We start from the raw sequence: 14,519 nt of genomic DNA, 5'->3' as shown, positions 1-14,519 counted from the left end.
TAAGCCATTATCAAGAACGCACATTTTTTACCCATGATTTCAAACACAGGGGCATCTCACCAAACTCCAGTTTCAGGGAATTTGAAGACTCTAAAACTATTCTCATTAAAAATTAAACAAATTAACTAGAGCCAAGCCATCACTTCCTCCAAACATGCCATAAGAGATTTCACATCCATAGGATTGCGCTTGACAGGCAGGTAAACCTGCCATCTACGTAGCAGTGAAATACAGACCATGCTTTTTTTAAATGGAGCTAAGGGGAAGCATACATTGAGAAAAAAAACACAAAAGTGACATTTGTGAAAATAAGGCATTTCAATTGCTGTCTAATAACCTTTTCTTTGTTATAAAGTGAAATCGCTGAACCTAAATATAAGAGTCTAATAAAAAAATGCTCAACAAGAATACATGTCAGACGCACTTAGAAGGTTTGCATCTAAGCTCTTCATTATAGAAAGTATAGTATGCTTTTTGCTTTAGTAATGTGAGTTTAACAACAGTCTTGGATAGCCTTCATTATTTCATCTGACGATTTCAGGAAGTCCTCTCTTCTCACCCATCATCTCCTCTGACAGGGCTGGTCTCTTTCCTCGCCTCATTCATCTTCATTAGCTGTCTATTTCCTCCATCTCACGTCAAAAATACTTAATGTCTCTCTGGTGTGGGCCAAGACGATCTGTGATTAGTTAGCGCTAATACCAATGCATTTTAGCATAGCTTATACATTTCTCTCCAGTCCGGCTCTGTTAACTGTCCCTGTGGTCCTTTTAGCTAAGAAACAATACAGCCGCCATCTGTTTTTGTGCATCACTTCCTACTGTTTTACGTGAACCGCCATCTCCTGCGCAACCACTTTAACAGCATGAAAACAGCAAGACAAATATGACATAGACGCAAATATGTTTACTTTCAGTTAGTGCTGCTAGAGCTACATTTCCTACATTGCCTTCAAAACAACAAGAATGGTAGATTAAAACCCGTGGTGGTACAAAAAACAGACTTCAATTTTTCAAGGATCAAGTTCTCATTATGAACGTTGAGGCTATCAAATAGCTATTTTATATCGTAATATTGTATTTAGTAATAAGATTTTGGTGCAGGTAATCTAAAGACGTATTAGGAGTCAAAGCCACGGTGCAGGAAATTACATCTTAAAATATTCTTCTCATTTCACGATTATGTATTAAAATGGAGAAAAAAATCAATGAACATTTTACTACAGACATTATTCTCAAAGACAAGTTGTAATGTGTGGCTTGCCAAAGTCTTGGTTCCTAACATGCTCTTTTCTTCTTCTATCTAAACATCTTTTGAAATTTCTCTGCCGCAGCTCCCCTGGCTCATTCCCTGGGGGTATTAGGGCCGTAATTGCCAACAAGGTGTATGGATATCCCAGAATGTGCTGCATTATGGCTAGTTAAACATATAGACCATTACAACGACATCATGACAAATACACAAGCATATTAATATTAATAAGCATATTAATGCACAAGCATTAAATATTCTTCAAATATCAACCTTACCTGACTATTCTTCAATATTTAATTATTTTCATGTGTGTAAAGATCATGTGGTAAGACCAAATGAATTGAACTGTGAACCTGAACCGAAAACCACCTGCTTTAATACATCTGGTGTGTGCTGATCGGATTATGATGATCTAGCAGGCATCTAATAGTGAGGATTTGTCACATAGCAATGCACAGCTCACCAACTGTGATTCTCCTTATAAATGTACAACATTTTGGATTTTGACTTCTTCCTCTATGCCATAATGAAACGTTACTTTTAATAAAGATTCATACCTGCCTCCTCCAATTCCTCTCCATATTCTTCCTCTTCTGTATTAAGGGTCGGATGCTCTTCAGAGCAAACATCTTCCAATGAAATTCTCTCCGTCTCTACAGGCTGCAACAGAAAACCTAAATCAACACATGCTTATTGAATAGATTCACAATATCATCTTACTAATAAACTACCATATTATAATACCCTATATATGATTACAATCAAATTATTAGACATGTATAGCAATACTATGTTCGAAGTTTATACAGTGAGGAAAATAAGTATTTAAACACCCTGCTATTTTGCAAGTTTTCCCACTTAGAATTCATGGAGGGGTCTGAAATTGTCATCATAGGTACATGTTCACTGTGAGAGACATAATCTAAAAAATCAGTCTATCAGCTAGAATTCTGACCCTCAAAGACCTGTTAGTCTGCCTTTAAAATGTCCACCTCCAATCCATTTATTATCCTAAATTAGATGCACCTGTTTAAGGTGGTTAGCTGCATAAAGACACCTGTCCACCCCATAATATTAGTAAGAATCAAACTACTAACATGGCCAAGACCAAAGAGCTGTCCAAAGACACTAGGGACACAATTGTATACCTCCAAAAGGCTGGAAAGGGCTACGGGTAAATTGCCAAGCAGCGTGGTGAAAAAAGGTCCACTGTTGGAGCTATCATTAGAAAACGGAAGAAGCTAAACATGACTGTCAATCTCCCTCGGACTGGGGCTCCATGCAGGATCTCACCTCATGGGGTCTTAATGATCCTAAGAAAGGTGAGAAATCAGCCCATAACTACACGGGAGGAGCTGGTCAATGACCTGAAAAGAGCTGGGACCACCGTTTCCTAGGTTACTGTTGGTAATACACTAAGTCGTAATTGTTTGAAATCATGCATGGCACGGAAGGTTCCCCTGCTTAAACCAGCACATGCCCAGACCCATCTTAGGTTTGCAAATGACCATTTGGATGATCCAGATGAGTCATAGGACAGTCATGTGGTCAGATTAGACCAAAATAGAACTTTTTGGTCATAATTCCACTAAACGTGTTTGGAGGAAGAAGAATGATGAGTACCATCCCAAGAACACCATCCCTACTGTGAACCATGGGGGTGGTAGCATCATGCTTTGGGGGTGTTTTTCTGCACATGGGACAGGGCGACTGCACTGTATTAAGGAGAGGATGACCTTCCCTCAGTTAGAGCATTGAAAATGGGTCGAGGCTGGGTCTTCCAACATGACAATAACCCGGAGCACACAGCCAGAATAACCAAGGAGTGGCTCTGTAGGAAGCATATCAAGGTTCTGGTGTGGCCTAGCCAGTCTCCAGACTTAAACCCAATAGAGAATCTTTGGAGGGAGCTCAAACTCCGTGTTTCTCAGCGACAGGCCAAAAACCTGACTGATCTAGAGAAGATCTGTGTGCAAACCTGGTGAAAACTACAGGAAACGTTTGACCTCTGTAATTGCAAATCAAGGCTACTGTACCAAATATTAACATTGACTTTCTCAGGTGTTCAAATACTTATTTGCAGCTGTATCATACAAACAAACAGCTACAAAAATCATACATTGTGATTTCTGGATTTTTTTTTTTTGATTATGTCTCTCACAGTGGACATGCACCTATGATGACAATTTCAGACCCCTCAATGATTTTTAAGTGGGAGAACTTGCAAAATAGCAGGGTGTTCAAATACTTATTTTCATCAGTGTATAATGTCACTATAATCCATTAATCAAATTCAGGTAAAAATTACCTTCATTGACTCCAGTTGGGCTAGACGACATCTCTGCAGCAAATCCACAAACAGGTATATAAGCAAAGCCTAAGGGCAGGAGAATGAATTAATATGACTCATTTAAACCCTGAATGTGTGGATCCTGCATTTTCAATGCAAATTTTGGGTGGAAAACCATGGATTGGATTTAAAGATGGTACAGGTGTGTTAAACAGAGATGACTGCGTGATCAAATTACCCTAAATATTTAATAAACCCACACACACGTGGCAGGATTTTATGGATGATGGGTGTTCCAAATTTGTTCCAAAATCTTCCCACTGAGTTCTGTTTGTGCAGACTTTACGTGGGACGGTTTATTACATACTGAGGTTAAGCTTTATTCAGTTACAGCAATTTAATTATCAATGCATATTTTGTTGCTAAACTAACTGTTTGTGTACTAAATGTGGTTTCGGCTGATGTGAAATTGCTATGAATACACATAAAAGAGTCCAGCGGCTTTTAAAGGAGAGGTTTCAAGCAAGAAAAAAAACAAGTGGATACATTTTAAACTAAGTCTTGGTTAAATGTCAAATAAACAAATGAAAGCTGCAAAATCAAATAGGAAGTTGTGCTACAGTTCAGAACTGCAGATTCTCTGAAGCTGAAATCAACTCAATCAAATGTCAAAAGGTTCAGAAAAGAGCAAGATGAATATCCGAAAACAAAAGAAGCCAACTTATAATTACCAAACAAAAAGCGAGATCTTTTGAAAAACTGTGTCACTTTTGAAATGTTAAGTCTATGTGGGTGTGAAATAAAACTTAAAATGCAGAGTTGTCACATAACACCAAGATATAAATGCCAAACAATGTCAGAGTATCACACGAAAACTAATTTGCAACAAGATGGAAAGACACACGACGGGGTGCATCATCAAACACTCACAAAGATCTTACCTGCACTAGAAAGCCGAAGAGAAAAGATATCAGGAAAGGTAGCAGCCCTGCTCGAGCTATTGTTACTGGCAATCCTTCAAAATCAAGCAAATTTTAATTGTACAGAGCATTCAAAATATCCACAATAAGTCCTTATGAAAGCAAACATATTTCCCAATTTGAGACTGTTTAACGTGAAAAGAATCTCTCGACTGTATCATTTGATGGTTGTAATTTTACTTTGGCTAGATGAACACTTCAAAATAATTTCACTCGGGAGAAAACAGAGAGTGAAATGTCATTTTAACAACTGTTAAATCTCTCTGAAAGCAGAATAGTTAAATTCAATGCACCATGTAATTGCAGTGTCTTATAAATATATATCTGCCGCTGTTTAGACCATAAAACCTGGATGTATCATTAACAAAACAAGAATAAAGTCTTACTAAAAACCCATTGAAAAACTGTGTTGAACTTCACTTTGCCTGGTAATGGTCTCACGCGTGGCTTTTATTCCACCTTGGAGACACTTTGCACATTTATATTTCTTTATGATGGTTAATTAAAGAAAATTAAATTATCTGCAGGCCTTCGATGTTTTAGATCAGCTGATTTCACCGAATATCTCTCTGAACCAAAAATAACAATGACTCAATTTCAGTATAATGCCTAAACATACAGTACAGAGTTGATACCTACCCAAGATCCCAGTCCCCAGTATTGTAGCAATTGTTAAAAAATCTGTAAAAAGACAACATGTATTATTGACAAATGCTTTATATAACAAACTACATTAATACTGTATTAATAAAACTTTACACTGGGTAACAGTGTTACAGTGGTTAAAATATTAAAATAAGAGCTACATTTTAAGTACAACAACAACAGTAACAATACAATATCTTATATTATAATAAATAAAATATAGTACTTTATAATGAATGAAATAATATATAAATATAAAATATTATATACAAGCAAACACATAAGGCAAAGGCCTTGCATGGGTACATGCACACATACTACAAGATGTCCTGATCACCAATATAAAACATAAGGAATGTATACAGTACTGTGCAAAAGTCTTAAGCCACCATGCTACCATTAGATTTGTTGTTTTTGCAATTGTATAGTGTATATGTAGTGTATATAATTATTTCTTTTTATTAGAATACAACCAGAAAATACAGGAAGATGTGTTTCGTGCCAAGAGAGGTCACGCTTAATACTGACTGATGCCTGATGAAGACATTTAGTTCTGAAAATGTTTTGTTTGTGTACATATTTCCTGTATTTTCTGTTTGTATCTTAAAAAAGAGTGAAAAATAAATATGGATGGACTTTAAAACTTTACTAAACCAACAAAGCTGGTGATGGTGCCCTAAGACTTTTGTACAGTACTGTATCTTCCCCATTAAAATGTTAGATCTTCTTATGACAACATAGCGCTCACAGTGTCACCGCTCACTCTTGGAAAATCCACTACCACTTCTATTTAAAGTGACAGCTACATACATTTTGGACCTAATCTGAGGTTTGGGTCAAGGTTCATAGTACACAGTAGTCAGTTTAATGTGTGATAGGTTGATATGTAGCTAGCTGCACTCGAAAAAATGCTGGGTTGTTATTTTTAACCCAGCGTCGAGTCAGAAAGGGTCAGCCGATGGGTTTAATTAACTCAGAACATTTGACCCAACAATGGGTTACAACAACCCAGCATTTTGGGTTGAAACAACCCAGCATAGGTTAAAACCAGTTACAGGACAAAGATCATAGGTGATTCCAGCAAATGTAGCTGATCGTTATTGTTTACGTATTTAAAATAAAAGATTTAACTTAACACAACAAACAATACATCATTAGAAAGGTCTAATGCTGCGTTCACACCAGCCGCGGTAGAGGCGTCAAGCGCAAGTGATTTCAATGTTAAGTCAATATGAAGACGCGATGACGTGCATCTATAGGTCTCGCGGCATGAATTCGCGCGTCTAGTTCTCGTGAATCGTGCGTATTGAGCGTTGCCGCGGCAAACGCGTGAGTTGAAAAATGTTAACTTTGGCGGAAAAACGGGCTGCGTTAACCATCAGCATTTTGCTTAAGTAGTGATGTGATTACAGGAAACGAGCGGAGTCGCAGAAGCCCCTCCTATGACGCAAATTTCCGCGTGAATGTCTCGATGACTAGAATTTCACGCGCGAATGAAGTGAGTAAACTCAAAGTGGCTGGTGTGAACCCACGGTAAGGCTCCAGCATTTGACCTTTACTTTATTTAGAAAATCTTATAGTGACAGTAATGTTTTGATTTGTGTCACAAGCTATGAAAATGAAAATCGGAGTTCATATCTGTAAAATGAAATATAACCCTCAGTCGCATTCATTGAGAACACTCAATGTGTTGGCTTTGTACCTTTTTGACCAATCTGAAAATAACCCAGCATTTTTATATGTAGGAATAAACTGACAGACATCTCAGAATCAACGAATCGTGGTGTAAAAATTACACCACCACATGACCCAACCGTTTTTGGCCACCAATGCAGCAAAAAGTGCTACAAAATCTCAAGGTTCGCGCACAGGCGAAGTTTATGGGGGGACTGTCTGCTGACATTGGCTTAACTTAGCACCCTCTTACATATGTTACTATGGTCGCTAGTATGGTTAATCTTAACCGCTGTATTCTGCTCCGTATGTTTTATGATTTTTCTGTGTTTTTTCCTGCATCTATTAATGTAAAGCTGCTTTAAAACAATTAAACAACTGTGAAAAGCACTATATAAATTAAATTTAATTTAATTGAACCCCCCCCCCCCCCAGAACAAAGCCAATAGACCCCTTCACCGTTCACGTCACAGTCGGTTCCCACTGCGCATGTCAGGGTCAGAAAAGTCATTACAGCAGATTGAGTTGCGTGTTATTCGGTATCGTAAAAAATGCCCACTTACGTCGTGGGCTCTGAAAATCGCACCAGGTCTTCCGTTAAGTTTTTGTGATTCATGCAGAATCTCAAAAACAAAAAAATACAACATCTGCGGCTGCAAGCAATTAACGTGCAGACTGAGACAATGCAAATATCAAAGAGGCTTGTGTTTGTTGTGTTCATTTCATTTGAGGTAAGTCATAATTTTTCAGCACTGTTAGATTAAATTTTAAACCCTCGATTGTATGAACAGTTTGACCCCATGCTGCGCACGCACCCGATAGTCATTCAATGTTTACAAACCTTGAAGGGGTCTATTAAGATTTTTTCTGAGCTATTAATGAAACAGAAAGTTAAGAATTCATATTTTATTTGTTTAATCTTAATATTATTAAGCACAAATGTAAAACTCCACCTATGTGTTCGTGAGTAATGTCACCAAAGTGAAGACGTTTTTTGTAAAACAGGTATACCATCTCAATACAGAAAACCCTGTCAAAAAACCTTGCTTTTAGATGAGCCAATATAGATGTGCCATTTAGGATGCTTTAAAGCAGCTTTATATAAAAAGTATCTTTCAAATGAGTGCTCCAGAATACTTCCATTCACACAAAAAAAGAAAAATATAGGTAATGATCAAACCTTCACATTTCGACACATTTCTAAATAATAAATAAATAAAATTAACTTCACAGGTGTCTTCACGCATTAAGCTGGGATGGGTAAAGTAGTTTAACACCAGCATCACATTATTAAAGATTAAAGAGCAGTCCAGCAGTGTGAAGACAGCTGTGAAACTGTACAGCGAGGAAGAGAAAAACATTGTAAGCACAAACATGTCTCCTCTGCCCTAATTACAAAAATGATGCCATAGCTCTTTGATGCATATTAATAAGATGCTTCTGATTAGCCTCTCGCACAGCAAAAACAACAGCAGTCACGAATGAGAACCCAAACTGAAAAGTTCAAATTGACTTTGCTGACATTACAGATAGCGGTTGGTTTTTCCAATTACAGTTCAAGTGTTTGGGCAGGATTAGTTACAGATGCGCGAATATTATCGGGGAATAAACACTTATTGTTCAAAATGGAAAAATGATCCTCGAAGCCATCTTTATCAGCCTCAAAGTACAACAAACCAGGTATATACTCATCACCCATATTACCATTTTAAGTCTAAAAAACCATCAGAAACTTTTCTTATCTGCATTGCCCGTATCATCAGCAGCTCTCCGCTGAGAGATATGAGTTTGCGTAATAATAACACGACATGCCAGGAGATGAATTTTGAGAGATGAAAGAGGTTCATCACCACCATAAGCCAGCAAATAACACAGGGAACAAGTCCTCCTTATTTCAGTAAAACTTGCAAATGTACAGATTTGATTAATTGATACAATACCTGAAAATACTGTATGCACTCATTGCAGGCAGAATTACGGGGCAGCCCCTTTACGCATTTAAATTACGCCCACACTCAGTCAAAATGATGGATGAGAATGAGTATAGAAGTAGCAAAGTAACTATGATGGCAGTTTAATAGCACCGATATCAGCTACTGCGGCAATCGGCCAAGTCAAGTACCATCCTCGCATAGCCATTTAATCTGGATATCACAACTGGTTAATGCAGTTTCTCGCTGGTCTCTCATATTAGCTCTGATTAATGGGAGGTTGTTGAATTTTTATGTACTTGCACTATAAGCCTCATTTCTGGAAATCACAATGCAGACAGTAATTGTGTTATTGGCTTGCTGAAATCCATTTAGGGATATAAAACAGACGAAATATTGAAAACATAATGAAAATTATGCATGATCCTGTATAAACAACACGGGCTGTCAGTATATACATGTTTTTAGTTGATGGTCAGAATAGGCTACCAGTCTTAGCTGTTTAACCATAAAAACGGCATAATGGGTCTATTCAGCTGCCACATAGTGCTGTTATAACGCTAATAATTTACACTTATGAAGTGGGTTCACAGAATCTCCAGGCATTCGGCTAAAACAAGACATCATATACAATTATAAGCAGTTGCACAAGCAGGCTTACATTTTTATTGACAAATGGCATTCAGATTAAGACCAGTTTTTTTACTGACCATCTAATGTACACTGCTAAACACCACTTTCTGAATTTGGCAAGGTGTATTCTGATAGGCTGGCATTTATTGATGATTCATTTCAGATAAACCTGCACCTAAACACCACTTAACTCTTTACGCACCATTGACGAGTTATCCTGTTAATTAAAGGATTACTCAATTAAAGGATTACTAGGGATGCTCGGCCGATACCGATTTTTTTTTTGGTGATTGTAACTGTTAGCATTACTTCTAGATAAAGTAATACCACAGATGTTGCCTTTGTTATATTACTTGCCGTTATTAAGTATATTATTGTTTTAATAGAGAATCAAATAAATAAGCACAACAAATATTTCTTCTGCAAAGAGATATTTAATATCTCATAGAAAATACACATATCTCTGTAAAGGTAAAGAGAGAAAACCAAATCTGCACGTCACACATGAGCAACGGGTAACAACGTAGTGCAAGAAAAAATTCTTGCACTACGTAAAAAATTGTTTCTAATTGCAGCCGCATTCAGGATCAATTTGATGAAAAAAGTACACTGAAAGATTGATTTACGAGATCAGCAAATTTAGCGAGAACCGATCGAGTCATTTAATGCCATTATCAGACGATACCAATCGGCGGCTGATCGATCAAGCATCCCTAAGGATTACTATAATTTACTTACCCCCATGTCATCCAGGATCTTGGTGTCTTTCTTTGTTCAGTCGAGTAGAAATTAAGTTTTTTAAGAAAAACACTCCAGGATTTTTCTGATTTTAATAGACTTTATTGGACCCCAACAGTTTACAGTTTAAATGCAGTATAAAAGGGATCTAAATAATCCCAACCGAGGCATGGGGGCCTTATTTAGCAAATGTGTCATCACGTCCAAAGGTCACGCATGGCGTATGCGAAACTACCGCCCCAGTGTTTACAAGCGTGGAGAAAAAGGACCGTTCTGACGTTGTTGTATGTGGGTTGTGGAATGATACTAATTGTGTCTTTGTGTCAGTTTATTGTTTAAAATGGTCCGCAAATATCCGTTTCACATTGCGTGACCTTTGACGTCCTTACGCAATTACTTGAGGTTGCGCTGGCGCGTCACATGGCTGGTGCAAGACAAGAAGTTGTGGTTTAAAAGTGCATTTTTTTTTTCTTGCCAAAAATGACAATCGTTTGCTAGATAAGACCCTTACAGTATGTCTTGTTTGGGATCGAGAGTCTATTAAATTAAGAAAAATCCAAGAATGTTTTTCTTCTCGAATATATAATAAAACATTATGTCTGGCATAAATGGGAACTCCTGCAACATAGTCTTTAAAATAAAGGTGTTGCACAGAAAGTTGTTTGCAGTGGTCTACTACAGCATGGGATTCCAATGTTGTTCCTGAAGAGGGCACCTGCCCTGTGTATTTTAGTTCCAACCCTACCCCAACACACCTTCCTCTAATTTTTATACAGTCCTGAACACCTTGATTAGCAGACTCGAGTGTGTTTGATTGGGGAACTTTGGGAAAAGTCTGACGCATGGAGACTATAAAAATAAGTAAACAAATCTAACTTCAACATAGTTCTTTGGAGAACAAAATATACTGTTAATATTGCATTACATTGCTGTGAAAAATTATTTTGTAACTTTAATTTTTAAGAGTGAACAATTAAAAAGCACATAGTTAGTTGTAGGCTAATGTAAGTAAAGTATGAAATCTTAATACCGCGAGAGACATTCGAGAGCTCGGCTTCAGAATCGCTCTCGCGACACTTTGATATCACAAGCCAAAATGTCTGCGCAGCGCCTCATGAAATCCAACCCAGCTTATAATAACCGGTTATTAGCACAGCGCAAATAATCAGGAGAGCTGTAAAGACATAAAGTGCTCTGTCAATCATGTAATATGGTGTCAAACGTTTAAACTCGCTGATATAGTGCGGGGTGAAAGGCTTTAGACATGAAATGGTCATGTAATGCTTTTAACAAGAATGCATGTTTCTCCTACTCACAGCACTGCAGATAAATAAACCTCAGTTTCCAGGGTCTGTCCTGGTTTTTCCTTGCGCTTTTGAAAGACACGGGTGTGTCAGTGTTTTCTGAGATGGGACGGCTGGAGCAGACATCCTCTGCAGCTGTCGCCATCATTGTATTTTTATTTGGTCCTACCACTTTCCCGTTATGTCCCGTTGTTTGCGTGCTTGGATGCTTGGTAATGCTGCGCATGCGCGTGGAGCGCCACAGAGCGCGCGCTGTAATGACACTCCAGCATCAGTGTAGAAGCAGGACGCATAATAATTGCAGAAAAGACCACAACGTGATGAAACGAACACAGTTATACATTTGCTTATTTTTTATCGTGTTAGAACTTGAAACAGGAGGGAAATAAAGTAGCCTAGTCTATCGTTTTCTAAGGCCGTCGTATGTAGGTTAATAATGTTTATTTCATGGATAGGTCTGTGCTTGTTTTGATAAACAACATATATAATATATTTTTGAGATACTTGAGAACACTCTTGAGATATTATGGACAAAACATGCCCTACATACTTATCCTTATTATATTAAACATGAGGAAATTCATTTAAATAAAAATAGCCTACTTAAAAAGTAAAATTTAAAGATATATATATATATATATATATATATATATATATATATATATATATATATATATATATATATATATATATATATATATATATATATATATATATATATATATATATATATATATATATATATATATATATATATATATATATATATATATATACACTTGGAAAATCATCTAATATATATATGAATACATTCAATTTAATATTAAATATTACATTAAATATTAATCTGCACTATGTGGTATTGTGTATTAATTTAATAACATATACTGTACAGAATATTGTGTATAAACACTATAGATAATATTAGAAAACTAGCGTTTCCAAACTCATGGTTACATCACTATTCCTTCCAAGAGCATGCTTTTAATTCTAGCTTAATTTTCTTGATAATAAACTTTGCCCTTTTATTGGAGCAGCTGAATGGTAAATCAAAGATCTTTACAAGTTAGCATTAGAGTTTTAATGCTCTCCCCAAAGACTTTAGGATCGTCCGTGACCTTTTCCCTTTTCTGGAAGTTACGACTGCAATGAAGGCATTTATAAGAGATTAGAATAACTCTCTCTGGCATTGTCAACAACAACAACTGTGCTTATTATACTGTATGAGCATGGGAACAAATTTAATGAAATGACAAAGCAGCTACACATTAAATTAACTCTTTATCTACTAAAAATTGAATTATTATTATTATGATGCATAGGGTTCACATGATGCGCTGAACACATACTTTGACATGACGAACCACACATATGATGGGCTACATACATGCTGTGACGAACTTTGCATCGTGCACCCTCGAAAAAGACACCACCCAAACTAATGTGAATGCATTAACCCTGACCTCCAGCGAGGAATGTCTGCATTGTTATTAAGTTATCCATGGCCATTTCTATAGCTGCGTTTCATTCAGAAATGAAGGAAGCCTAAATGATTCCAACACTGGTATTTATTGCCTTAGAATTGGTTTGTGTGGCATACAAATGTATTCAACAGAGAAAAAACGTGCATTGGAAATGTGCTTTACCCTTATTCCACTTAAGTGCATTTTGTACATTATATCACCCCTCATTTAAAAAAAAATGATTTTCTCCAGCATACTACTGTGAATTAAATCAAACCTTCCACCCATTTAAACAGCCGCAGCATGTTCATATTGTCCATCCATTAAGTGCTTTCTGACCCATGTGGGTCCACAAGGCATCAAACTAAAGACAAAGCAATTATATTTAATGCCCCACTGAGTATAAAAAGAAATCTGGATTCAACCTCTGAAGTCCATTGAGACAAAACATAAATGTCATTTGGTGTAGTGTTAGGACAATTAATGCACCAAAATGTCATTTAGTATGTGTCATCAAACACACTGAAATGATTTATCATCTGCACACAAGGTCTCCACATTGTTTTTTTTTGTACATATAAAGGAATGCTTTTAACATGCTTTGCATTTACATGAATAGGCCTACCCATTCAGTATAAAGTAAGCGCAGTATCCAAACAGTACTGCGATGAACATACAGATCAGGTATTTAAGATACTATAGCTGGGTCCCAATTTGAAGCCTACATATCGAGATTGCATCACAGCAGCGCGACTAAAGGCCATCGAAATTTAAAGGTTGCTTAAAATTCAGCCTCAAAATGCGTCTATCTTTTTACAAGCCACAAGGATAGAACGAATGGATACTTAACAGCCTCAGCTATCCTGAGATTCATTACATGCATGACTGGATTTTTTTAAATAAACATTTAAAACTTTAGTTTAATAAAAGTGTATATTTTGCAGAAAATGTCTTTGTTTTAGGGGTCCTTGATCCAATGTTTTAGTATTAAAATTATGTTTTGGTTGAAGACAATGGTGTAGTCGGCAGTGCTCTGATATATGGATTTGATTCCCGGCTAGAGGTCCTTTGCCGATCCCGTACCCCCAAAAAGTTAATACAGTTTCTGGGTCATATTTGTTTAAAAAGTCAGACAGTCGCAAGTATGCATCGTCCGTTGGAGTCCTCGCCTTCAAATTGGGATGCAGCTTATATGTGTATCTTTGCTTGCGTGTATTTAGTCAGCATTTCTGTTGTGTTATCACACCGAGAAACAATTATTTGTGCACTTTTAGTCCAAAACGAAATCAATTCTATACCTACTCAATCTTAAAGCTCAATAAATTCTATTCTAATCTGAAAAAAAAACTTCATGCAACTTGGAGCTGCAGTTCACATGGTATAAAATGTATACAATCTATACAGTACAAATGCTCCACAATATAAAAGCTTGCAATTCAAGACAAGATTTAACCTGAACATGGATCAGAAAAAGTCTGATTAAATTAACAGTATATACATATATTTAGGAAATAAAATAAATAAATACATTAAAAACACATGGGCAGGGTGAAATTCCAACGGTTCATAGAGTGCAATGCAAAAAGAGTTGAAGTGGGTTTAGTGTA

General features: G+C 36.7%; 1 protein-coding gene across 3 annotated transcripts in view; it reads right to left on the bottom strand.

Annotated features, from left to right (window-relative positions):
* Window positions 1–11,669, bottom strand: part of LOC129428205 (uncharacterized) — a 175,221-nt gene extending 163,552 nt beyond the window's left edge. For all 3 annotated transcript variants that reach the window (XM_055185147.2, XM_055185146.2, XM_055185148.2), the window contains exons 1-5: window positions 11,462–11,669; window positions 5,164–5,205; window positions 4,486–4,559; window positions 3,563–3,631; window positions 1,812–1,914 (exon numbers count right to left, since the gene is read on the bottom strand). In XM_055185147.2, coding sequence (XP_055041122.2) covers window positions 1,812–1,914; window positions 3,563–3,631; window positions 4,486–4,559; window positions 5,164–5,205; window positions 11,462–11,597 — 424 coding nt within the window. In that variant the 5' untranslated portion in view covers window positions 11,598–11,669. The remainder of the gene's footprint in view (window positions 1–1,811; window positions 1,915–3,562; window positions 3,632–4,485; window positions 4,560–5,163; window positions 5,206–11,461) is intronic.
* Window positions 11,670–14,519: the final 2,850 nt, after the last annotated feature.

The sequence above is a fragment of the Misgurnus anguillicaudatus genome, chromosome 14 (genome assembly GCF_027580225.2).
Source record: "Misgurnus anguillicaudatus chromosome 14, ASM2758022v2, whole genome shotgun sequence".
NCBI lineage: Eukaryota > Metazoa > Chordata > Actinopteri > Cypriniformes > Cobitidae > Misgurnus > Misgurnus anguillicaudatus.
Note: the sequence above shows the minus strand (reverse complement) of the source record. Positions and strands in the feature narration are given on the sequence as shown.